The 27,959-nt window shown below is 44.9% G+C and overlaps 1 protein-coding gene across 1 annotated transcript in view; it reads left to right on the top strand.

The window, feature by feature from the left end:
• The first annotated feature begins 9,843 nt into the window (after nt 1-9,843).
• LOC126143144 (uncharacterized) overlaps nt 9,844-27,959 on the top strand; it is a 38,757-nt gene continuing 20,641 nt past the window's right edge. Inside the window, exons 1-2 of the mRNA XM_049915364.1 lie at nt 9,844-9,917; nt 13,944-14,096. Of these exons, the coding sequence (XP_049771321.1) occupies nt 9,905-9,917; nt 13,944-14,096 (166 nt within the window). The 5' untranslated portion in view covers nt 9,844-9,904. The remainder of the gene's footprint in view (nt 9,918-13,943; nt 14,097-27,959) is intronic.

Genomic DNA, 27,959 nt, shown 5'->3' on the forward strand with positions numbered 1-27,959 from the left:
CCAAGAAGGAGAAAGTTAATGCGTGTGTTTCTACATCTGAAAGATGATATCTATTCAAATTTCGCGCCAGTCCCGTAAGAGCGGCACCTGTAGCGCCACTATAAGGATGAAAGTCAGGCTTCCTTTCAATACACGCCGTAACGGTCGTGACCGTTACCTTTGAGTTTGGACATGGTGAGTTGATGTTGGTCAAGAATGCGTTTAAAGTGACATAGCTACCATTATCAATACCTCGCTGAGTTTGAACGAGGTCGTGTAACAGGGCTACGAAAAGCTGGATGATCCTTCTGCGGCGTTGCAGGAGGACTAGGCAGGAACGTATCCACTGTATATGATTGCTGACTGCGGTGGTCACGAAAAACTACGGCCGCAAGAAGACCGGGCTGCGAACGGTCACGTGTAGAGATGGGCAAAACTGTTCTTCTCAGAGATCAGATCAGAACTGTTCACTCCCTGAAATGAATTAGCTCTTTTTCATGACTCACCACTCATTTACAATAGAAAATAAATGGAAGGCACATTGCCCTTTAAACTTGGTTTATTCCAGTACTATACCTGTATTTTGATCTTATTTGATCCTATTTTGAAGTAACACAGATAATGAGTAAGAATTTTGTATTGTTTATTGAAATTTCCACGATATGACAAAGTTTTTGACTATTGATTTATTTTGCACTATCGTGGTTTTTTGGGTGATCGGAAAATGTTGTAACTTGAGATTTACATTAACAATATATTTGGCTATAATGTATTAAAATTTCATTAACCTCATACAAATACATTGCAAGCCATATATTTTTAAAGTGAACGTTTCCTTCCGAAGACGCCTAAAATCGCAAAATCCGTACCAGAATAAGAAAAAAAAAATATAAATTTGACTGTAAAACGAAAGTGCTGCATATAGCCTTACGCAGAATAAAACAAGGAAAATATTGGTGTATCACATTTTGTGATACGTTTATCGGTTCGCTCGTAATTAAAGCATAAATTCGAGTGTCCATAATAAAAATCCTATAGTAAGAGGAGTCGTCAGGAACCTAATCTGATCAGTTTAAACAAATAAAAATAAAATAAAAACAAATGATGTAAACATAACATAATAATGTAATATACATAGCGGTATTACTACGAAGAACAGTATCCAGTAGAGACAAACTCCGATGCAGAGGCGCTGAGTCAAGCAGGTCGAGCCGCGAGCTGTATTACTGCGTGAGCTAAGACCGCAGAGACCAGAGTGACACCTGAGTTGCTTTGCTCAACGCTCTGGCTAGAGTCGAGAACGGTGGGGTGAGCGTTGAGCGGGCGAGTTCCGAGGGTGGGGGGAGCGGTGAACGGCCACCACTCACCCGCTCCAAGACAAATCGTCCGTTCCCTTGCGAGCAGGTTGTTGCAAGTAGTTCCTATGTTATCCGCTAGGTGGCTCTCTGTCCTGTTGCTCGCATCAACTGCCCAGAGGGCAGGACGTGCGACTGAAACGATCGCCGACAGAGTGCGATGCGAAGTTAAGCTGCACCAGACACTGCACGCGGCAGACGACGCACAGAGACGGCACGGCATATGTGAAACACAAAATCCAATGCGGCACTGCACAATGCAGGCAGCCAAGGTAGAAGCAGGGCAGAGGCAGGCGCCGGCTGTGTTGTGTGGCATGCACTGTGCTGTGACCAGCAGAGGCGCTGCTGATATGCTCCGTCTCTCTCTCTCTCTCTCTCTCTCTCTCTCTGCCATGGGAAACGTTTGGAGCTACCGTTCTTTTTTTCTGAATCACTGATTGTTCACTCCTTTGAAAGATTCAACTCTATGAATTAGTTCAAGAGCGCATCCCCCATCTCTGGTCACGTGACGCTATCGAGAGGGACGACCGTCGTGTTCGGCGTATAGCTAAGTTGCATCGCACTGTATCTGCAGCGGCTGGCACCACAGTGACACAACGAACTGTTACAGATCGGTTACTTCAAGGACAGTTCCAAACTAGACGCCCTGCAGCATGCATTCCACTGGCATCAAACCACTACCATTTGCAACTTCACTGGTATCAAACTAGAATTGATTAGAGGGCAGCTTCATGCTGTCCATTTACAACTTTTCTGAATAGTTTTTTATAGTTATTAATTCCTATCCATCAAATTTTACACAATACAATAACGAAAATTCTTCCACGAAACACAAGTGGTTGTCAAGGAGAAACTTTTCAGTTCGTTTTCAAATCTTGTTTTGCTGTCTGTCAAACCTCTTATATCACTCGGTAAGTGATCAAAAATTTTGGTTGCAGCATTGTGCACACTTTTTAGTGCTGGATCTTAACTTAACATGAAGTTATGAATATCATTTTTTTCTTTTGCTATTGAAATTTTGTCCATCATTGTTCCTTTTGAACTAGATTACTTACAACAAACTTCATGAAGGAATAAATATACTGCGAGACATTAGTCAAAATGCCTGACTCACAGACAAATGTCTACAAGGTGATCGTGGGTGAGCACCACTTGTTATTCTTATAGCATGTTTGTTAGAAATGAACACTTTCTTTGCTAAAGATGATTTACCCCAGAACCTTACTCCATAAGACATTATCGAATGAAAATATGACAAAATACGTCAGTTTACTGACTTGTCGCTCCCCAAGACTTTCTGTGAGTCTAAGTGCAAATTTGGCTGAACTACGTTGTTTCAGGAGTTCCAAAATGTGCTTCTTTCAGATTAAATTCTCATTTGTATGGACAACTAAATCTTTTATGTTTAATCACTATCTTTATTGTGGTCTTTAGTCCGAAGACTGATTTTATGCACCTCTTCACGCTGCTCTATCCTGTGCAAGTCTTCCCATTCCTGTAAACTGCAACCACTAGAATATACTTACTGTAACCAAGCCCTGCCTTCCGTTTATAATTTTACCCCTGACGCTCCCTCCATTACAAAATAAAGTATCCTTGATGCCTCAAGCTGTGTCCTGTCGAAATACGCCTTGCTTCAGTTACGTTTTGCCACAAATTTCTTTTCTCCTAGGCTCGCTTCAGTAACTCTTCATTACTAACTCTATACATCCATCTTATCATCAGCTTTATTCTATGGCAAAACATTTCACAACCATGTGTTGTGTACTTGTCTGACCCGTTTATCGCCAACGTTTCACTTCCTTGTATCGCTACACTCCAAGCGAATAGTTTCATAAAGGACATCTTAACACTTAAATTCTTATTCGATGTTAAGATGTTCATTTTTTTCAGAAAAACGTATTTTTTGTTATAGCCTATCTGCATTTTATATTCTCTTTACTTAGGCTATCATCACTTATTTTGTGTCCAAATTCGTCTGCTACTTACGAAATATTCACCCGTGTGGCCACTGCTTATAGTATCTCATTTCCTGAACTAATTTTCTCGGCATTACCTGATTTAATTTTTGATAATCTGTTACTGCTGCGCGAAAGTGACAGAAAGTTAAACAGTTATTTAACATATTACAACTTATATTTTGTACTATGCAACTAACTGGAATGCAATTCTATTAAACATTTGTAGATCGTGTACATATTTCTGGTTGTGATTTACGAAAGAAGTAAGGGATTGATATTTAAATACCAATGCAAGGAGAGGAAGTTTTGAGATGCTTAAACTGGGAAAACGGAGAAGGGGAACAGGAAAATAAAAAAATCCTGAACCACCTTCGTTTCGCTAATGACATTAGTGTTTGCCCTATTGCAGCTAACCTGCCATATCATACGTAAAAATATCAGATAAAAAATTAGATGGATGTGAAAATTAATTATAATGTATCTGAAATGAGGTATAGCCAACAAACGAAACAGGAATTTGCTCAAATTAAAAATCAACACACAGCATTAGCCGATAAATTGTACACTACTAGCCATTAAAATTGCTACACCACGAAGATGACGTGCTACAGACGCGAAATTTAACCGACAGCAACAAGATGCTATGATATGCAAATGATTAGCTTTTCAGAGTATTCACACAAGGTTGGCGCCGGTGGCGACACCTACAACGTGCTGACGTGAGGGAAGTTTCTAACCGATTTCTCATACACAAACAGCAGTTGACCGGCGTTGCCTGATGAAACGTTGTTGTGATGCCTCGTGTAGGGAGGAGAAATGCGTACCATCACGTTTTCGACTTTGATAAAGGTCGGATTGTAGCCTATCGCGATTGCAGTTTATCGTATCGCGACATTGCTGCTCGCGTTGGTCGAGATCCAAGGACTGTTACCAGAATATGGAATCGGTGCGTTCAGGAGGGTAATACGGAACGCCGTGCTGGATCCCAACGGCCTCGTATCACTAGCAGTCGAGATGACAGGCATCTTATCCGCATGGCTGTAACGGATCGTGCAGTAACGTCTCGATCCCTGAGTCAACAGATGGGGACGTTTGCAAGACGACAACCATCTGCACGAACAGTTCGATGACGTTTGCAGCAGCGTAGACTATCAGCTCGGAGACCATGGCTGCGGTTACCCTTGACGCTGCATCACAGACACGAGCGCCTGCGATGGTGTACTCAACGACGAACCTGGATGCACGAATGGCAAAACGTCATTTTTTCGGATGAATCCAGCTTCTGTTTACAGCATCATGATGATCGCATCCGTGTTTGACGACATCGCGGTGAACACACATTGGAAGCGTGTATTCGTCATCGCCATACTGGCGTATCACCCGGCGTGATGGTATGGGGTGCGATTGGTTACACGTCTCGGTCACCTCTTGTTCGCACTGACGGCACTTTGAACAGTGGACGTTACATTTCAGATGTGTTACGACCCGGGGCTCTACACTTCATTCGATCCCTGCGAAACCCTACATTTCAGCAGGATAATGCACGACCGCATGTTGCAGCTCCTGTACGGACCTTTCTGGATACAGAAAATGTTCGACTGGTGCCCTGGCCAGCACATTCTCCAGATCTCTCACCAACTGAAAACGTCTGGTCAATGGTGGCCGAGCAACTGGCTCGTCACAATACGCCAGTTACTACTGTTAATGAACTGTGGTATCGTGTTGAAGCTGCATGGGCAGCTGTACCTGTACACGCCATCCAAGCTCTGTTTGACTCAATACCCAGGCGTATCAAGGCCGTTATTACGGCCAGAGGTGGTTGTTCTGGGTACTGATTTCTCAGGATCTATGCACCCAAATTGCGTGCAAATGTAATCAAATGTCAGTTCTAGTATAATATATTTGTCGAAGGAATAGCCGTTTATCATCTGCATTTCTTCTTGGTGTAGCGATTTTAATGGCCAGTAGTGTATTATTTCAGGTTTTAACGATAGCAACTGGATGAACATAATACTAAAGAAAGAAACGTAAGAGGATAAAAAAAACGTGGTGTGCAGTTGTAAACAGAATTTCCGGTGCGTGAAAAGGAAAATTGAAACCATTTTACCAGTTTCGACATATGACAATATGACAGCACCACCAGTACGAAAATCACTCAAAATCTGAAGGTTTCTCAACGATGACAGGAAAGGTGCATGTTGGTGAATTATTAAAAGTGTGAGGAAAACAAACAAATGGATCAGGGAGCAGGCTGGAGGTGGAGGATGTAATTACGACCGAAGTAGTGATGTGGGCTGGCTATGTACCTAAGTGAATGGATGGTGAGTGCGCAGAAGTGCTTGGCTAGTTAAAAAAAAAAAAAAATACATACCGTACGACGACCTGATGATGGCAAGTGAGTGGATCACTGACATTTGAAGATCTGTATTCAGATGTCGATGTCAAAACGCTGCTGAACAAATTAGACTAAGATAGAAAGGAAATCATAGTCTAATGAGTAATGTACAATGTATGACAAGAAACTGGCGCACCCAGGATGAGACGTGGAAACGAAAGGAAACTTCACGGATTGAGAGGTTATGCGAGGTTGTTAGTGATTACAACATCGAATCAAATTTACGAAGAACTTGGCAATTTGAGCGCTCTTATCAGTATGACGTTGCACACATCTGGCCTGGAAGCGTGCGCTGATTCGTTTGAGAATGGTATCATATGTCCGCTGTATCCTCTCCTGAGGCACCGCAACGGTTGCAACATTTCGTTGATGTCTTGTATACTAGCTCTGGAGTGGGGTTGACTTCCAATCTGGTCCCACACATCTATAGGGGACGGATCTGGGGTCTTGATGACCATGACACTACTTCAACAACACGCAGACAGTTCATAGACACACGTCCCGTCTGTGAACGAGCATTGTCATGTTGAAAAATGGTACCACGGTACTGTCATATGAGAGGTAACACACGAGTACGTAGGATATCTGTGACTTACCGTTGTGCCGTCAGAGTTCTCCTCGGTCACTACCAATCTGGGCTTGAAGTCATAACTGGTGTCTCCCAAACATGACCGCTCTGTCTCTCCGAAACACTGGAAGACTGGGACCTCTCTTTCCACGTCGCCGCTCTTCTCGGTGTCAATGGCCATCTGTGTTGGTGCACAAATGCAATTCAATTCCCAGCACAATGTGACACCATTCACCTGCAGTCCGTGCTTCCCGTTCACGGCACCGCTCCAGACGCAGCCGTTTGTGTTGTGTTAATGACAGTCTACGCATGAGATGGTAATTCCCTAGTTTGGCTGCTGATAGTCTCCGACCAATGGCGTGGGATGACACAGTACGTTGATGTGAGTCCATTACTTCTTCTCGGATAACAAGCGCAGACGTGAAGCGGTTACGATGAGCTTGGTGCGTTCCCTTGTACTCCGACGTTGGATCACTGCCACACCCGAATTCCCCGCAAGTCTGCATACTGTACGGTTCTACCAGCTGGCCAAATGGAGACCCACAACGTGGCTCCTTTGAAACTGTCAGGTGCTGATAACGCTGTCTCACACGATTATGCGGCATCTCCATGTACTCCACTGCGGTCACACATCTGATGCTGTAACTGGTTTATAAATAGCGTACCAGGACTGGTAATAACACTAATACATTCGGGTTGCCGTTCTACCTTTCACAGAAATTGCAACTCTAAACATTTACATATGTACTGATGGTGTGTACGTTTGCAGAGTTGCGGTGACATCCGACAATGACTTCTGGGGTCATCACTTTCTGTCAGTGTCTATTAGAAACTTGTCAGGTTAAAAGACCATTGCATGGAAGAAAACATCACGGTTCGCTGTTGATTCTGGTAGCTCTCGTACTTTGTACCAATTGTGGGATCAGATACCCGCTCTACGTCGAAATCACGAGAATTTTTGTAACTATATGTCTCTCAGATATATATTGCGCTGCTGACAGAAGGAAATAGAGCTAATAGACTGCTTTGAAATATGTTACGTACTGCCTATCGAAGGCAAGGGCTTAAGCGAAAACAGAACTGAGTCACAAGCAACGGGGAACGGTAGAAAAATTGAGAAAAACGAGCCAAGAGGTAGGAGACGTGAAGGTTTCATATTATAAATGAGGCTGTGAAATAATGAAACGCCTATCAAGCAGGTTATGACTCAAAACAGAGAGACACTTTTGAAAATAAAATACGGAATTCCCCCCTGAGGCCTGAATGTATTCAATATTTACCAGCTATTACGGGCAAAGTTTCTAAAAGAGCACGCACAAAGTGTAGAACAGTTCATAAATAGAACATGACGTATGGGAAAACCACGCACAAACAAACAGAGAACGTTCTAAATTTAATGCTGTAATTCTATCTTAAAATAAGACGGAGAGTAAAAAACGATATGATTAAATACTAAATTGTACACGCGAGGGGGAAATTGTGAGGGAGGAAATACCACTACTGGAAGGAACAGGGCGAAGCGACATTAACGGACCGACGCGTCATTAGTTTGATAGCAGGAGGAGGAGAAAGACGTAAAGACTATGGACGCCACGAGTCGAACATGTGGCGCTGGGGAGATCTCTAGATCGTTAATTTAGGCCATCGGTATCCATTTCGGTGATTGGGGACTGTGGCAAATGGTCCCACGTAGAACTTTGATGACAAGCACTGCTCGTTCAGAACTGGAAAAAGGAACAGGCCTTATAATACAGGGTTACTTCTAAAGAAAAACGTACAAGCCATAATCAATAGAAATGTAACGCTTTCTTTTTTTGTTTCTTTCCCCTATAGTAATTTTTATATATGGAGTGAATCCGAAACCATCCGCCGACAAAAATTTAGTAGTTGTTCGCGAATATTGTCTGTTTTGCTGTATGGGGCCAGTGATCTCCGGTGGCAAGTTAGAGGGTAATTGTATTGCGTTTCGTTTCTCATCTTTTTGTCTGTATTACGCTGAAAATATCTGTACAACACTGAAAATGTTGGCGTTATGTGCTGTGTGTCTTGTTTGGAAACAAAATTGTACCATTCACTCCCTGCTCATCGTGAAATTCGCATCTAACGTACCGAAGCAAGACACTATAGGCTTCACACCGCTCTTTCCGCTCCACAGTTCGAGACCGAAACGACAAGGGATAAACTGTTCCCGTTTCAACCGGACGGTACTCGGGATGAACACTTGAATACTAGGACCAAATAAGCAAGAAAGGCGCTTCGCAATAGTTCCCGGAGGCCAGGAAAAGAACCGAGAATTCAGTAACACCGAGCACTTGCCCAGCGATATACAGTCCGGGAGACATGGCATAGATATTTATGCCTGTGTGGAATGTGGGACTGCCGGAAAAGTCACTAAAATGCTACTTTGTACCGTATCATATCCATCATCGCTTGTCACACATCACATACCAAATGGAGAATTATGACCCTTCATTAAGAACACAAAATGCCAGAGGCACACCTCCGTATGAAGCCCAACTACAGTTCTTGGGTTCAGATAGACGATTCGGGTTTCTCATTTAAAGAAAATATAAGCCCACTCGATGATCGCAAAGCTTCATCACAGTGAAGAGGATGTAGTAACACCACCCGAACCCGCCAGCTAACTGTACGGAGGACTATTGACAAGCTCTAGACCTAAGATGCTGCAGTCGGCTCGAATGCTACTGAAACAGCGGGTCGCTGTTTCTCCAGGACATGAAGCAACTGCCTCATGAGCGCTGCGTGCGATCTGGAGCAGCGGACAGCGTCGGTGGCTGGATTACTGCGCGTCGCTAGCTCAAATCCAAGCACCAGAAATATTACTTTGTAGTATCTATCATTTTCAGAACGTCCTCGAAATTTCTTATTTTGGTAATGTCTGAATATTCAGGAATATTCGATGTTTGTGTAAATAGCAATCCTTTCCAGGAGGCAGGTCTTTTCTATTTGTAACTTGCTGTCCGTGATAAACTTACTTTCAGGGCTAAGTGTTGTATGTCACTGACGACCGACTCTGCTTTCGGATTTGGAGTTGACTGTGGTCCAAGTGTACGATCTTCTAGAGCGTGTTGAAAACCACGCAATGAGCTTTACTACATCTAGTAGAGTTCTAGCGACAGTAACTCGGTGCATTTGAATGTCTGATACGGGTTTGACTGCGAAATATCTTACCACTTAGAGACTTAGATATTGGCAGTTGACAGTTGATGGCTGGAGCGCTGACACATTATCTGAGAATCCAGTAATGCTGGCAACTGATGGGTTATGCATGGGGATCTTATCAACCTGTACCGAATCAAAACAGCCTGAAGATGACGCAATGAAGCGTTGAAACTTGTAGCGACAAAATAAAATAAAATCATAAGGACGGCTGTAGGTGTTTTCATTTTTTGTCACGATAGTAAACGGCCGTCGTTCCAGAAACGTCCTGCTAAAAGGATGGACATACAAAAGTTAGATATTGCATGTTACTCGAGATTTCTTTCTTCAGGCCATCAACCAGGTAGTAGTGCAGTCTCACACACTGCTCATTTTTGATAGTGTCCATTGTTGTACTGTTCCAGCAGTATCCTGGAACCGGTGTTCATACGGCGTCTCACCATAGACGGCCTCCGGCATCGAGACTATGGCACACGTGGGTGAGTAACGCCGTAATACAGGCACGAAGAAGTGTAAAATAATTTTTTTAAATCTTTAATCAGCGTTGTGGGTAAAATCTTCTCAGGTATTGTTGAAAGGAAAGTGCGAGTATTAGTTGAGGATCAATTGGATGAAAATCAGTGTGGGTTTAGGCCTCTTAGAGGTTGTCAGGACCAGATCTTTAGCTTACGGCAAATAATGGAGAAGTGTTATGAGTGGAACAGGGAATTGTGTCTATGCTTTATAGATCTAGAAAAGGCATATGACCGGGTTCCTAGGAGGAAGTTATTGTCTGTTCTACAAGATTATGGAATAGGAGGCAAACTTTTGCAAGCAATTAAAGGTCTTTACATGGATACTCAGGCAGCAGTTAGAGTTGACGGTAAATTGAGTTCATGGTTCAGAGTAGTTTCAGGGGTAAGACAAGGCTGCAACCTATCTACACTGTTGTTCATATTATTTATGGATCATATGTTGAAAACAGTAGACTGGCTGGGTGAGATTAACATATGTGAACACAAAATAAGCAGTCTTGCATATGCGGATGACTTAGTTGTGATGGCAGATTCGATTGAAAGTTTGCAAAGTATTACTTCAGAGCTAGATCAGAAATGTAAGGACTATGGTATGAAGATTAGCATCTCCAAAACGAAAGTAATGTCAGTGGGAAAGAAATATAAACGGATTGAGTGCCAAATAGGAGGAACAAAGTTAGAACAGGTGGACGGTTTCAAGTACTTAGGATGCATATTCTCGCAGGATGGCAACATAGTGAAAGAACTGGAAGCGAGGTGTAGCAAAGCTAATGCAGTGAGTGCTCAGCTACGACCTACTCTCTTCTGCAAGAAGGAAGTCAGTACCAAGACTAAGTTATCTGTGCACCGTTCAATCTTTCGACCAACTTTGTTGTATGGGAGCGAAAGCTGGGTGGATTCAGGTTACCTTATCAACAAGGTTGAGGTTACGGGTATGAAAGTAGCTAGGATGATTGCAGGTACTAGTAGATGGGAACAATGGCAGGAGGGTGTCCACAATGAGGAAATCAAAGAAAAACTGGGAATGAACTCTATAGATGTAGCAGTCAGGGCGAACAGGCTTAGATGGTGGGGTCATGTTACACGTATGGGAGAAGCAAGGTTACCCAAGAGACTCATGGGTTCATCAGTAGAGGGTAGGAGGAGTCGGGGCAGACCGAGGAGAAGGTACCTGGATTGGGTTAAGAATGATTTTGAAGTAATAGGTTTAACATCAGAAGAGGCACCAATGTTAGCACTGAATAGGGGATCATGGAGGAACTGTATAAGGGGGGCCATGCTCCAGACTGAACGCTGAAAGGCATAATCAGTCTTAAATGATGATGATGATGATGATTTGTATTGTTCATTATCTTCCATTGTTGATTGTGACAAAATTAGAAGCGAGTAGCCTCTATTTTATAATCGTTTACTTCTTTATTCGAAGCATAAAAGGTTTCAAGCATACAGGTTGATTCAAAAAGATTGCAAAAAAAATATAAGGAGGTGATAGATGAGTCAAAATTCTGATTTTAGTCTTAGAAGCAATCCTCATCATGTGAAAGCTTTGGAATGAGAGGAACGACTACAACACCTAATGCCCAGTTCCCTTTAGTTCTGGAAGGTTCTTGCACTGTTTGCTCAACTGTGTTGTACACCTACATCACACTCCTCAAGCCACCTAATGGTGTCTAGCGAAAGGTGTCTCGGGTACCACTAACTGATTCCCCTCCTACCCCGTTCCATTCACGAATGGCGCGTGGGAAGAATGATTGTCAGTAATCCTCTGTACTGGCTCTAATGTTTCGAATTTTCTCTTTGTAGTCATTACTCGAGATGTATGTGGGAGGAAGTAATATGTTGTCTGACTCTTCCTGGAATGTGCTCTCGAAATTTCAATAGTAAACCTCTCCCTAACGCACAACCCTCTCTTGTAACGCCTGCCAATGGAGTATTCTGGGCATCTCGGTACCGCTCTCGCGGCGACTAAACGATCCAGTAACGAAACGTACCGCTCTTCTTTGGATATCTCTGTTTCTTCTACCAGTCCTACCTGGTACGGATCCCATAGTGATGACAATATTCAGAAGGTGTTCAAAAAGGCGACCACTACATTCAATACTCGCATGACATCTTCCTCGAAAATTCTGGTGTTCTCTACAGAGCACATCAGGAATCGCATGGACCTCATCAGACGTTGCAAGTGTCCCGGCGAGAAGTGTATCTTCCTTGGGAATTTTTGTCGCGTACACGAGGCTTTTAATACGGAAAAGAAAGCTTCACACTAGGGGAGCGAGTTGGTCATGCTGGTGGACCTTACCGCCCGATCCAACACCCAGTTGCACCCTCATGAGACGTCCCACGTTAAGCGCTACATGCCCTAGCAGACCTGTAAAGCACACAACGAACTGTGAAAGGTCTTTGTCGCAAATTCATTTATTGACACGTTTTCGCACATCATCATTTGATATACACACCTGGAAATTGAAATAAGAACACCGTGAATTCATTGTCCCAGGAAGGAGAAACTTTATTGACACATTCCTGGGGTCAGATACATCACATGATCACACTGACAGAACCACAGGCACATAGACACAGGCAACAGAGCATGCACAATGTCGGCACTAGTACAGTGTATATCCACCTTCCGCAGCAATGCAGGCTGCTATTCTCCCATGGAGACGATCGTAGAGATGCTGGATGTAGTCCTGTGGAACGGCTTGCCATGCCAATTCCACCTGGCGCCTCAGTTGGACCAGCGTTCGTGCTGGACGTGCAGACCGCGTGAGACGACGCTTCATCCAGTCCCAAACATGCTCAATGGGGGACAGATCCTGAGATCTTGCTGGCCAGGGTAGTTGACTTACACCTTCTAGAGCACACTATTCAGTGTCCCCTCGACGATCACCAGTGGTGTACGGCCAGTGTAGGAGATCGCTCCCCACACCATGATGCCGGGTGTTGGCCCTGTGTGCCTCGGTCGTATGCAGTCCTGATTGTGGCGCTCACCTGCACGGCGCCAAACACGCATACGACCATCATTGGCAACAAGGCAGAAGCGACTCTCATCGCTGAAGACGACACGTCTCCATTCGTCCCTCCATTCACGCCTGTCGCGACACCACTGGAGGCGGGCTGCACGATGTTGGGGCGTGAGCGGAAGACGGCCTAACGGTGTGCGGGACCGTAGCCCAGCTTCATGGAGACGGTTGCGAATGGTCCTCGCCGATACCCCAGGAGCAACAGTGTCCCTAATTTGCTGGGAAGTGGCGGTGCGGTCCCCTACGGCACTGCGTAGGATCCTACGGTCTTGGCGTGCATCCGTGCGTCGCTGCGGTCCGGTCCCAGGTCGACGGGCACGTGCACCTTCCGCCGACCACTGGCGACAACATCGATGTACTATGGAGACCTCACGCCCCTCGTGTTGAGCAATTCGGCGGTACGTCCACCCGGCCTCCCGCATGCCCACTATACGCCCTCGCTCAAAGTCCGTCAACTGCACGTACGGTTCACGTCCACGCTGTCGCGGCATGCTACCAGTGTTAAAGACTGCGATGGAGCTCCGTATGCCACGGCAAACTGGCTGACACTGACGGCGGCGGTGCACAAATGCTGCGCAGCTAGCGCCATTCGACGGCCAACACCGCGGTTCCTGGTCTGTCCGCTGTGCCGTGCGTGTGATCATTGCTTGTACAGCCCTCTCGCAGTGTCCGGAGCAAGTATGGTGGGTCTGACACACCGGTGTCAATGTGTTCTTTTTTCCATTTCCAGGAGTGTACTTGAAACAATGGTAATTGCTACTGACATTCTACGTACATGTTTTCCTGCTTACGAGTCGGAAGTCGCCGTCGCATCATACATCGCGCAGCCACACGGGGACTTCCGACTCAACAACCGCAAACTGGAAATGCTCACGCCAGTAGCTTAGCAACATTTTGTGTTCGAAATCGTGCTGTTCGTGGCAGCCATGCGCCTCACGGTGGCGGTTGTAAACGCCGTTGTTTTCAGGAAGCGGCGCGGCGGCGTGGTGTGCACAGACGTGGCCGGAGAACCCCGCAGGTGCTTCTACGAGGAACTCGTGGAGATGCGCCGGCCTGAAGACATCAGCGACCTGTTGTCCGCCAAACGTGATCGCCAACCGCTGGAGTCACACGATGTGGGGTAAGTCTGTAAACAAACAAGTCAATAGCTGGACCCACTATCACTCGCGGAGTAGTTACAAAAACACACTAACAGTCTTGATAACATTCGAGGACGGAGAACTGTAGAAACCCACCTGAGTACCGTCATGGGAAAAACGAGACAGCCGTAAGCCAACCTTACAAGGTAAATGAAACCGGACGTGGAAGTAAACGTAGTTTCCCACGTGGCTAATGAGTACTCTGGAACGAACACATGGTACTTAGTCTGAGCGTAATCTCTATTGGCAGCACTTTCACTAAGGGGAAATGTTTGTTGTTATGGTCTTCAGTCCAGAGACTGGTTTGATGCAGCTCTCCATGCTACTCTATACTGTGGAAGCTCCTTCATCTCCCACTACCTACTGCAACCTACATCCTTCTGAATCTGCTTAGTGTATTCATCTCTTGGTCTCCCTCTACGATTTTTACCCTCCACGTTGCCCTCCAATACTAAATTGGTGATCACTTGATGCCTCAGAATATGCCCTATCAACCGATCCTTTCTTCTAGTCAAGTTGTGCCACAAATATGTCTTCTCTCCAATACTATTCAATACCTCTTCATTACTTATGTGATCTACCCACCTAATCTTCAGCATTCTTCTGTAGGACCACATTTCGAAAGCTTGTCTAAACTATTTATCGTCCACATTTCACTTCCATACATGGCTACACTCCATACAAATAGTTTCAGAAACGACTTCCTGCCACTTAAATCTATACTCGATGTTAACAAATTTCTCCTCCTCGGAAACGCTCTCCTTGCCATTGCCAGTCTATATTTTATATCCTTTCCACTTCGACCATCATCAGTTATTTTGCTCCTCAAACAACAAAACTCAATTACTACTTTAAGTGTCTCATTTCCTAATCTAATTACCCAATTTAATTCGACTACATTCCATTATCCTCGGTTTGCTTTTGTTGATGTTCATCTTACATCCTCCTTTCAAGACACTGTCCATTCCGTTCAACTGCTCATCCAGGTCCTTCGCTTTTTCTGACAGAATTACAGTGTCATCGGCGAACCTCATAGTTTTTATTTCTTTTCCATGGATTTTAATTCCTACTCCGAATTTTTCTTTTGTTTCCTTTACTGCTTGCTCAATATACAAATTGAATAACATTGGGGATAGGCTACAACCCTGTCTCACTCCCTTCCGAAACACTGCTTCCATATCATGCCCCTCAACTCTTATAACTGTCATCTGGTTTCTGTATAAATTGTAAATAGCCTTTCTCTCCCTGTATATTACCCCTGCCACCTTCAGAAGAGGAAATAGCTTCTTAACTTTCGTTATCGATTGTTGAAGATGGAAGGAGAAAATCCAAGAGAATATTGTGAATACCTCAAGAGCACTTAACATATTGTAAAGAAAGGTTTGAAATCATTCACCCTCCTGCTACCCAAAAAGACTTGTACAACATATTTGAGAGCATTATTTCTAAGATTCTGATCAGACGAAAATATAAAAAAAATTTAGAAAGCATTCTGTAATTGGAGCAAGCAGTGATGGGTATAAAATGTTAACAATCTAACAAAGATCAGTCTCGATCGCGTTTTGAGATTTTTATTCGTTAACAACCAGTTTCGGCTCTTTCCTCAGACCATCTTCGGGCTTTTCCCCGCAATTATGGCTGCTGGTGGCGACATCCATCGATGTAACCAGTGACATCCTCACTTCTATGGATCTCGCTCAGTCTGCCGCCACCAGTTGCCATAATGGGGGGGAAAAGAACGAAGATGGTCTGAGGAAAGGGCCGAAACTGGTTGCTAACGAATAAAAATCTGAAAACTCGATCGATATTGTTTTTATTGGATTTACAGATAGAAATACATGTCAAGCGAAATATGCGAAAACAGTAAGCTATCAAATACGACTTTGTTACTCATGCACGACTTACCAGTGGCCTCAAAGCATTTGTTTCAAACTTGTTTATAGTGGACAGTGATTATACAAAGGACAACTTGTTATAAATGATATGTTTTCGCACCCGTGTCGCTACACGAGAAACAATTTTCTATCTCTGAGGATGAAATAGATTGCGAATATAGACTGATTCCCGTATCCTTGTAAGGTGCCTAGAGAGTAAGATATTCGGCTGTGAATTCGATAACGTGTAAACCTGGCATCAATAAATACAACTGAAGTGAAAATGTATCACAGGGAATAATAAAAATTTTTACTTTTTCATCCGTCAGTTTGTCAGCTGGCATCCCCACCGTCTTTCATCAACACTGAAGTTTTTACACAATCGATGAAGCTGCACACAGAGACTTACTGATGTTTTCATTTCCACCCACACCTTTGCAGTTAAAGAATAGACAGGACAGTTCAGTAGCGACGTACTAGCTCCAGACCGTTGCCTCTTTTTAGGGATTTGATGTATTGCCTGTGCCTTAAAACAGCATAATTACGTTTCATTAAAATTTATTAAGAACAAGGAAAATAAGAACTTAGCAGCATACGCATCTACGTTCCACGACAGGTCTTTCACCCTTGAGGCAAACTGCATGTTTTTGTGTTTTTCTGCGTCTTTCTCGTAGAATATATTATCCTTCTGAAGGGAATGTGAAGAAGAAGTGTATTATATAGTCGCTGCACAATTCTCTCTCTCTCTTTTTCTAATTCCTGAAGGCTCTTATTTTTCTGTGCCTTCTTGACCTACAAGGTGCGTCGAATGGCATTGACTATAGCAGTAGTGAAGGCAGAGAAATCCTCTGCGTCAAGCACAATGCGTGTAAGGCATTTTTCTACGCACACCTATTTTCCACACACTATGCGACAGAGAACAAATTGTTTTACGTTCTTGAAGAGCCTTCTCCTGTTGCTTAATTTCGACGCATACTGTGTGTACGATAAAATAGTTGGAAATAGGAGGGTTGACAACCGAATGCTCGGGGAACGAAATACGTCTCGTCAAAGATCATGGGCACATATGCCGACAACTTATTTTTTTGCTTGTTCATAAAAATATTTGTCTTATTTAAAGCAGCAAATATACAAGATGTAACGCGTATAAGAGCAGATATTTTTATATATACCTGATAACTATGTGATCAAAAGAATCCAGACATCTGCCTGAAAATGACTTACAAGTTTGTGGCGCCCTCCATCGGTAATGCTGGAATTCAGTACAGTGTGGTCCAACCTTAACCTTGATGATAGCTTCCACTCTCGCAGGCATACATTCAGTCAGGTGCTGGAAGTTTTCTTGGGGAATGGCAGCCCATTCTTCACGGAGTGCTGCACTAAGGAGAGGTATGTCGGTTGGCGAGGCATGGCACGAAGTCGGCGTTCCAAAACATTCCAGAGGTGTCCTGTAGGATTCAGGTCAGGACTCTGTGCAGGCCAGTCCTTTACAGGGATGTTATTGTCGTGAAACCACTCAGCCACAGGCCGTGCATTATGAACAGGTGCTCGATCGTGTTGAAAGATGCCATCGCCATCCTCGAATTGTTCTTCAATAGCAGGAAACAAGAAGGTGTTTAAAACGTCAATGTAGGCCTGTGCTGTGGTAGTGACACGCAAAACAACAAGTGTTACATGCCTCCTCCATGAAAAACACGACCACACCATAACACCACCGCCTCCGAATATTACTGTTGGCACTACACACGCTGGCAGATGGCGTTCACTGGGCATTCGTCATACCCACACCCTGCCATCGGATAGCCACACTGTTTACCGTGATTCGTCACTCCACACAACGTTTTCCGCTGTTCAGTGGTCCAATGTTTACGGTCCTTACACCAAGCGAGACGTCGTTTGGCATTTACTGGCATGATGTGTGGCTTATGAGCAGCCGCTCGACCATGAAATCGAGGTATTCTCACCTCCCACCTATCTGTCATTGTACTTGCAGTGGATCCTGGTGCAGTTTGGAATCCCTTTGTGATGGTCTGGATAGATGTCTGCCTATTACACGTTACGACCCCCTACAACTGTCGGCGGTCTCTGTCAGCCAACAGACGAGGTCGACCTATACGCTTTTGTGTTGAAAATGCCACTTCACGTTTCCACTTCACTACGACATCGGAAACAGTGGATCTAGGGATGTTTAGGAGTGTGAAAATCTCGAGTACAGACGTATGACACAAGTGACACCCAATCACCTGACCACGTTCGAAGACCCTGCGTTCCGCTGAGCGCCCCATTCTGCTCTCTCACGATGTCTCATGAATACTGAGGTCGCTGATATGGATTACTTTTCAGTAGGTGGCAGCTCAATGCGTCTAGTATGTTGTTGGGGGTTTCCGAATACTTTTGATCACGTAGTGTATTTTCTTCAGGGCCGTAACTGCCCCACTGAATAGACTATTCCTGTCAGTATAGACTACCCGTTGTGCGTTCGAGTGTCCACACTGAAACACTTTGCCCAAGGCAAAATAAGCATTAATTGTATGCTCTGGCCACCTGTACTTAGAGGTACTAACCAACCTAAAAACATACTACTCCTAATAACTATTGTTATTAGTCTGCAAATGAAGAAAATACTTATGTAGTGTTGTCCAGTACACCGTCCTCAGTCACCAGTACAAATATCTGAAGTTACCACCGTCACACCTTGTTTATTTAGCAGCAAATAAGTAACACATATTACGAAATATCTGCTTTGAATCCACGAGGATAGACGACGACTATGATATAAACCCATGCACCACATGTCAGCAACAGCTTTTCTTTTCAGGTACGTTTCCAAAAGATCGAAATAACAAATTCTTCGATACCTTGGGAAAGTACTAAGTTGCCAGCCGGACATGTGTAACAGATTTATCCTCTTTTAGAGTCTTCTCATGGCTTCACCTCGTTCTAAATGGTTTCCTACAGCATGATCTTCCACCTATAATTTTTTTGAAAGCTAACCGTAGTGACATAAATCCTTCCATAGGCCTTTTTTCCGATCGGTCCTCGACTCTTAAGGCCCAAGCTCTTCGAAATCAGTGGGTTACAGGGTTTGGCCTCTCCTTGTAAGCCAAATGGTACAACATAAGATGCGGTAAGACAATACCGTAACACAGTACCTATATGGAGTGTAAGTAATGAAACTGTGCATGTTGATCGATCCTGGTATGTGTAAAATAGGAGCAGAGGAGATTAGTGTTTAACGTCCCGTCGACAACGAGGTCATTAGAGACGGAGCGGAAACTCGGGTGAGGGAAGGATGGGGAAGGAAATCGGTCGTGCCCTTTCAAAGGAACCAACCCGGCATTTGCCTGAAGCGATTTAGGGAAATCACGGAAAACCTAAATCAGGATGGCCGGAGACGGGATTGAACCGTCGTCCTCCCGAATGCGAGTCCAGTGTGCTAACCACTGCGCCACCTCGCTCGGTGTAAAATAGCTTTCTTTATTTCGGGGGGGGGGGGGGAGGGGGAGGCATTTCATCTGCACCGTGGAAGTTTCGAAAACTGTTGAGTTTCAAAATCTCTGACCCTCATCGCTTATTTCATACGTTATCACCACCTTGTTGGGGGATACTTTCAGACCGTGATCAAGAATCCTACGAACATTTCTATCCAAGAACTACAGAGCAGACGTATGTTTTCCCACAGACTGCTCAACTGGCAGTCATGTTTTCTCTTCCTGTGAAAGTGCGAGTTAGGCCAGGAAGGTTTCGTTTCATTGTCGAATCTGTTTCTCTGGATCGAAGTTGCACCCATTCCCACTAACTGAAAACGTTTGTCATTGTTTCAGACATCCTTCAGCAGCCCACAAAACAGCTCCGACAGTGTAAAACATTAGCAGCAAATGTGAATCTCAGTTCCATGTTACGAAAAGTACTCTACGGCATTGACACCTTACTTAGTTTGCATTTATCGTGGGTCTCTCACCAGGCGCAAAGTTCAAGAGACTTGAGGAAAGCGCTGGTGACTCCTTTCTACATCATCATCATCATCATCATCATCATCATCATTTAAGACTGATTATGCCTTTCAGCGTTCAGTCTGGAGCGTAGCCCCCCTGATACAGTTCCTCCATGATCCCCTATTCAGTGCTAACATTGGTGCCTCTTCTGATGTTAAACCTATTACTTCAAAATCATTCTTAACCCAATCCAGGTACCTTCTCCTCGGTCTGCCCCGACTCCTCCTACCCTCTACTGCTGAACCCATGAGTCTCTTGGGTAACCTTGCTTCTCCCATGCGTGTAACATGACCCCACCATCTAAGCCTGTTCGCCCTGACTGCTACATCTATAGAGTTCATTCCCACTTTTTCTTTGATTTCCTCATTGTGGACACCCTCCTGCCATTGTTCCCATCTACTAGTACCTGCAATCATCCTAGCTACTTTCATATCCGTAACCTCAACCTTGTTGATAAGGTAACCTGAATCCACCCAGCTTTCGCTCCCATACAACAAAGTTGGTCGAAAGATTGAACGGTGCACAGATAACTTAGTCTTGGTACTGACTTCCTTCTTGCAGAAGAGAGTAGATCGTAGCTGAGCGCTCACTGCATTAGCTTTGCTACACCTCGCTTCCATTTCTTTCACTATGTTGCCATCCTGTGAGAATATGCATCCTAGAACTCTCAAATTACAGACCGGTATCCTTAACATCGGTTTGCTGCAAAATTCTTGAACATAATCTCCGTTCACACGTTATAAATTTCCTTGAGATCAAAAAGCTTCTGACCACGAATAACCATGGTTTTAGAAAGCATCGCTCGTACGAAACTCAGTTTGCTCCTTTCTCACATGATATACTGCGAACTACGGATGAAGGGCAACAGGCAGATCCCGTATTTCTAGTTTTCTGTAAAGCATTTGACATGGTGCCCTACTGCAGAGTGTATACGAATGTACGAGCATGTGGAAAAGGTTCCCAGACACGTGAGTGGCTTGAAGACTTCTTAAATACGTTTTCCTCGACGTCGAGTCTTCATGAGAGACAAAGGTATCGTCAGGAGGTCCCCAACTGTGATATAACCGCTATTATTTTTTATCTACAGAAATAGTCTGCCTTACAGTGTGGTGAGCTATCTGCGGTTGTTTGTTGATGACGCTGTGCTGTACGGGAAGGTGTCGAAATTGAGTGACTGTGAGAGGATACAAGATAAGTGGATAAAATTCCTAGCTGTCGTCATGAACTTAGAATTCAATTCTCTAAATTTAGAAAAATGTAGGTTAATGCCGATGAGTAAGAAAAACAAAACCCATAACGTTCGAGTACAGCATTGGTAGTGCACTGCTTGACACAGTCAAGTCGTTTAAATATCTGGGAGTAACGTTGCAAAGCGATACGGAATGGAACGAGCATCTGAGGATTGTCGTAGGGAAGGTGAATGGTCGACTTTGCTTTATTGGAAGAATTTTGGGAAAGTGTTGTTCTGAAACTTCCTGGCAGATTAAAACTGTGTGCCCGACCGAGACTCGAACTCGGGACCTTTGCCTTTCGCGGGCAAGTGCTCTACCATCTGAGCTACCGAAGCACGACTCACGCCGGGTCCTCACAGCTTTACTTCTGCCAGTATCTCGTCTCCTACCTTCCAAACTTTACAGAAGCTCTCCCTTTCGCAGGAGAGATTCTATAAAGTTTGGAAGGTAGGAGACGAGATACTGGCAGAAGTAAAGCTGTGAGGACCGGGCGTGAGTCGTGCTTCGGTAGCTCAGATGGTAGATCACTTGCCCGCGAAAGGCAAAGGTCCCGAGTTCGAGTCTCGGTTGGGCACACAGTTTTAATCTGCCAAGAAGTTTCATATCAGCGCACACTCCGCTGCAGAGTGAAAATCTCATTCTGGAAAGTGTTGTTCATCTATAAAGCAGACCGCTTATAGGAAGCTAGTGCGACCTATTCTTAAGTACAGCTAGAGTGTTTGGGATCAGCATCAAACCGGATTAAATGAATTGGGAATGCATGGAGGGAAAACGAAATGCTTTTCGCGGAACACTATTGAGAAAATTTGGAGAACCAGCATACGAAGCTGAGTGCAGAACGATTCTCTTGCCACCAATATAGGTTTCACATAAGGGACACGAAGGTAATATATGACGAATTAGGGCTCGTACGAAGGCAAATAGACAGTCATTTTTCCTTCACTCTATTTGTGAATGGAACAGGAAAGGATAGAGATGGGGCCCCTCCACGCCCGCACCAACGTGGTGACCAAACCAAAAGTTCTACTGTCACCTCCGTCAACATGTTAGTTATCTAATAAATGGATCACAGGATGCTGGGCTGTGATGTTATCCGTGCGTCTGGGTAAGACTACGAATTAACACGGTTCATCTGGTGATAGATTGTGGACGAAACGCGAATGAGGGTAGCGATTTGAAGAGCAGAGGGAGAAAAGTGCCAACGCTCTTGCCAAGGGAAAAAAAACCTCTGCGACAATGGGAGGGTAGTAAGAACAGTAGTGGCTTACTAGCTGCGATAGTTCATGCAAGATTGGGTTTGTTAGTGTGGGTATCATGCATCATTACCGTGGCAAGCGATGGCAATGTATCCCGGTTTGCTGCAGCCGCTGCATTCCTGGAACGATCAGGATCGTTATATATTTGTGGGAGATCAGCCATGGACCATCTCACTGCTTGTCTGCATGTAGTGTACGGTACGGCTTCCTTGAGTGGTTCCAGTTTTTCGGCAAGTGTGTTCCAACTGGATATCCAGTAATGGTGGCTGATTAACAGGGGCTCACCTGTATCATTGTGTTTGCGTGTACTTGGCCATAGATGTTAGCTCCTTGCAAGTATGTTTTTTGGTCTGTTATGTTTCCGTCTATGGTTGTGATCGGATATGACTCGTAGTGGTACAGGGTACCCTCCACAAAGCATCTTACGATGGATTGCGGAGTATGTATGTAGATCTAGACTTGGATGCAGAATTATGCTTCGGTGCAATGTAATGGGTCGGAATGACAAACTGCAATGCTAGCTATTAACTTTACAACACTAGGGGAGGATGCCAAATAACGAAAATTCGATTATTGTGCGTATGGAGTAGCAGGTAGAATATGTGATTAAATTAGTAATTTGGGAGTGCACAGACGCGTAATTTAGTCCAGACACCTGCCATCCGTGTCAGCAACAATGGCTCTAATGTAACGGGGTATCAGATCGAGATGAGCTTGATAGCTTCCGATATATCATTCCATGTTGCTTCAACTCGATGTCAGGGTGAGGACATTGGAGTGGCCTTCTAGATATAATGTGGCAGTCCCCTAGCAATGCATGATCAAATGAGTGAAAGACCTATAGAACGTGCTGGCCAGGGCAACAACAGAATGCACACTGCATTGTCGAGGTTGGGGCAGGAAGGGTAACATGTGGTCTTGCGTTATCTTGTTGAAGAAGAACTTCACGGAGACGTGAAAGACAGGGCGCAGCAACTCGCCTCAACACATCAAAAATGAAAAGCTATTATCAAAATTATCAGATATTCGAAAAACAGGTAATCCTGTTGTGTACTCAAAGGAACACCACACCAAACTAGTGAATTAGCAGTCTAGTTTAAGGTTCATTAACTCCCTTCAGTAAATTGTTTCCTTAGGATGGATAGGATGTGTGACTGCTGTGTACGGACGCAGGAGGAGCTGGCCACTGTTCGCGAACAGCTGAGCGTGTTGATGGCCGCGGTCAGCCGTCTTCAGGCTGCTGCCTCGGAGTGTAGCGGCAGTGGGGAGTCTGGTGCGTCGCAAGGTACACCCCAGGTGTTACATGCTTCACCCACTGTCCCTGCTGTCGAGACATCTTCGCGGGTACCGGGCGCGGTTGGGCCACCCTCTCCCCAAGGGGAGTGGCGGGTTCAGCGGCGTTCGCGGCGCACGAGGCGGAAGGTCAATGTGGAGGCTGGCCGTGTGGCATCGCCCGCTCTGCCTGTGAGGGGACATGTGGCTGCTCCTTCAGCAAGGTCCGAGCAGGCACACGGGGGGAGGGGTTTATTAGTTATTGGGAGCTCCAACGTTAGGCGGGTGATGGAGCCCCTTAGGGAAATAGCGAGAAGGTCGGGGAAGAAGGCCAGTGTTCACTCTGTCTGCTTGCCGGGGGGTCTCATCCGAGATGTGGAGGAGGCCCTACCGGCGGCGATAGAGAGCACTGGGTGCACCCGACTGCAAATTGTTGCTCATGTCGGCACCAATGACTCCTGCCGTCTGGGTTCAGAGGTCATCCTCAGTTCGTACAGGCGGTTGGCGGAATTGGTGAAGGCGGAAAGCCTCGCTCGCGAGGTGGAATCAGAGCTAACTATTTGTAGTATCGTTCCCAGAACCGATCGCGGTCCTCTGGTTTGGAGCCGAGTGGAAGGCTTAAACCAGAGGCTCAGACGATTCTGCGGAGATCTGGGGTGCAAATTTCTCGACCTCCGCTATCGGGTGGAGAAATGTAGGGTCCCCCTGAATAGGTCAGGCGTGCACTACACGCCGGAAGCGGCTACAAGGGTAGCGGAGTACGTGTGGAGTGCACATGGGGGTTTTTTAGGTTAGAGAATCCCCTCCCTAGGCCCGACAAGACGCCTCCTGAGACGCGGCAAGATAGGAGTAGGCAAAATGCAACAGGGAATAACAATATTAATGTGCTAATAGTAAACTGCAGGAGCGTCTATAGAAAGGTCCCAGAACTGCTCTCATTAATAAACGATCACAACGCCCATATAGTACTAGGGACAGAAAGTTGGCTGAAACCAGACGTAAACAGTAACGAAATCCTAAACTCAGATTGGAATGTATACCGCAGAGACAGGCTGAACAGTGAAGGGGGAGGCGTGTTTATAGCGGTAAGAAGTGCAATAGTATCGAAGGAAATTGACGGAGATCCGAAATGTGAAATGATTTGGGTGAAGGTCGCGGTTAAAGCAGGCTCAGACATGGTAATTGGATGTCTCTATAGGCCCCCTGGCTCAGCAGCTGTTGTGGCTGAGCACCTGAAGGATAATTTGGAAAATATTTCGAGTAGATTTCCCCACCATGTTATAGTTCTGGGTGGAGATTTTAATTTGCCCGATATAGACTGGGAGACTCAGACGTTCATAACGGGTGGCAGGGACAAAGAATCCAGTGAAATTTTTTTAAGTGCTTTATCTGAAAACTACCTTGAGCAGTTAAACAGAGAACCGACTCGTGGCGATAACATATTAGACCTTCTGGTGACAAACAGACCCGAACTATTTGAAAAAGTTAACGCAGAACAGGGAATCAGTGATCATAAAGCGGTTACGGCATCGATGATTTCAGCCGTAAATAGGAATATTAAAAAGGGTAGGAAGATTTTTCTGTTTAGAAAAAGTGACAAAAAGCAGATTTCAGAGTACCTGTTGGCTCAACGCAAAAGTTTTGTCTCAAGTACTGATAGTGTTGAGGATCAGTGGACAAAGTTCAAAACCATCGTACAATATGCGTTAGATGAGTATGTGCCAAGCAAGATCGTAAGAGATGGAAAAGAGCCACCGTGGTTCAACAACCGAGTTAGAAAACTGCTGCGGAAGCAAAGGGAACTTCACAGCAAACATAAACATAGCCAAAGCCTTGCAGACAAACAAAAATTACGCGAAGCGAAATGTAGTGTGAAGAGAGCTATGCGAGAGGCGTTCAATGAATTCGAAAGTAAAATTCTATGTACTGACTTGGCAGAAAATCCTAAGAAATTTTGGTCTTATGTCAAAGCGGTAGGTGGATCAAAACAAAATGTCCAGACACTCTGTGACCAAAATGGTAATGAAACAGAGGATGACAGACTAAAGGCCGAGATACTAAATGTCTTTTTCCAAAGTTGTTTCACAGAGGAAGATTGCACTGTAGTTCCTTCTCTAGATTGTCGCACAGATGACAAAATGGTAGACATCGAAATAGACGACAGAGGGATAGAGAAACAATTAAAATCGCTCAAAAGAGGAAAGGCCTCTGGACCTGATGGGATACCAGTTCAATTTTACACAGAGTACGCGAAGGAACTTGCCCCCCTTCTTGCAGCGGTGTACCGTAGGTCTCTAGAAGAGCGTAGCGTTCCAAAGGATTGGAAAAGGGCACAGGTCATCCCCGTTTTCAAGAAGGGACGTCGAACAGATGTGCAGAACTATAGACCTATATCTCTAACGTCGATCAGTTGTAGAATTTTGGAACACGTATTGTGTTCGAGTATAATGACTTCTCTGGAGACTAGAAATCTACTCTGTAGGAATCAGCATGGGTTTCGAAAAAGACGGTCATGTGAAACCCAGCTCGCGCTATTCGTCCACGAGACTCAGAGGGCCATAGACACGGGTTCACAGGTAGATGCTGTGTTTCTTGACTTCCGCAAGGCGTTCGATACAGTTCCCCACAGTCGTTTATTGAACAAAGTAAGAGCAAATGGACTATCAGACCAATTGTGTGATTGGATTGAGGAGTTCCTAGATAACAGGACGCAGCATGTTATTCTCAATGGAGAGAAGTCTTCCGAAGTAAGAGTAATTTCAGGTGTGCCGCAGGGGAGTGTCATAGGACCGTTGCTGTTTGCAATATACATAAATGACCTGGTGGATGACATCGGAGGTTCACTGAGACTTTTTGCAGATGATGCTGTGGTGTATCGAGAGGTTGTAACAATGGAAAATTGTACTGAAATGCAGGAGGATCTGCAGCGAATTGACGCATGGTGCAGGGAATGGCAACTGAATCTCAATGTAGACAAGTGTAATGTGCTGCGAATACACAGAAAGATAGATCCTTTATCATTTAGCTACAAAATAGCAGGTCAGCAACTGGAAGCAGTTAATACCATAAATTATCTGGGAGTACGCATTAGGAGTGATCTAAAATGGAATGATCATATAATGTTGATTGTCGGTAAAGCAGATGCCAGACTGAGATTCATTGGAAGAATCCTAAGGAAATGCAATCCGAAAACAAAGGAAGTAGGTTACAGTACGCTTGTTCGCCCACTGCTTGAATACTGCTCAGCAGTGTGGGATCCGTACCAGATAGGGTTGATAGAAGATATAGAGAAGATCCAACGGAGAGCAGCGCGCTTCGTTACAGGATCATTTAGTAATCGCGAAAGCGTTACGGAGATGATAGATAAACTCCAGTGGAAGACTCTGCAGGAGAGACGCTCAGTAGCTCGGTACGGGCTTTTGTCAAAGTTTCGAGAACATACCTTCACCGAAGAGTCAAGCAGTATATTGCTCCCTCCTACATATATCTCGCGAAGAGACCATGAGGATAAAATCAGAGAGATTAGAGCCCACACAGAGGCATACCGACAATCCTTCTTTCCACGAACAATACGAGACTGGAATAGAAGGGAGAACCGATAGAGGTACTGAATGTACCCTCCGCCACACACCGTCAGGTGGCTTGCGGAGTATGGATGTAGATGTAGATGTAGAAACTAACAGGTACTGGGCCCATATTTTTGATGATCTAGCAACATGAGTTCTCTTCGAACCTTCTACACACTGATACGTCCGTTGTTGTGCTGTACGCAGACTGGGGACTCGTCCATAAAGACGACGTAGCGCCAGTCCTGTGTCTAGTGCAGTTGGAAGGACCCTTATCTGCGCGCGTCTCTCTGATCCCGTGTCAAGGGAAGCCGCATCATCGATCGCTCCGATGAATGTATGTGGTCCTCCGTATGTCATCGCACTGCCCGTGTAAATATTAGTCATGCACCGAAAAAAGCCTGTTTCCTGACTCAAGGTAAGCGACGTCGCTATACGATCCTGCACGGCGTAGCAGACAACATTTGTGTCCTCACGGGCGCTACAGTAACCACATGGAGCCGTGAAACCCAGCTTGGCCTTCAGTACGGTTCTCCTGAGACCACCGATTTATATTCCCGTGGTCATCATTGTGTCCTGACGAATTCGTGCAGCGATATCATGTAACGATAAACTACAATGTAGGCATACCATGATGCTGCCGCTACTA

The sequence above is a fragment of the Schistocerca cancellata genome, chromosome 1 (assembly GCF_023864275.1).
Source record: "Schistocerca cancellata isolate TAMUIC-IGC-003103 chromosome 1, iqSchCanc2.1, whole genome shotgun sequence".
NCBI lineage: Eukaryota > Metazoa > Arthropoda > Insecta > Orthoptera > Acrididae > Schistocerca > Schistocerca cancellata.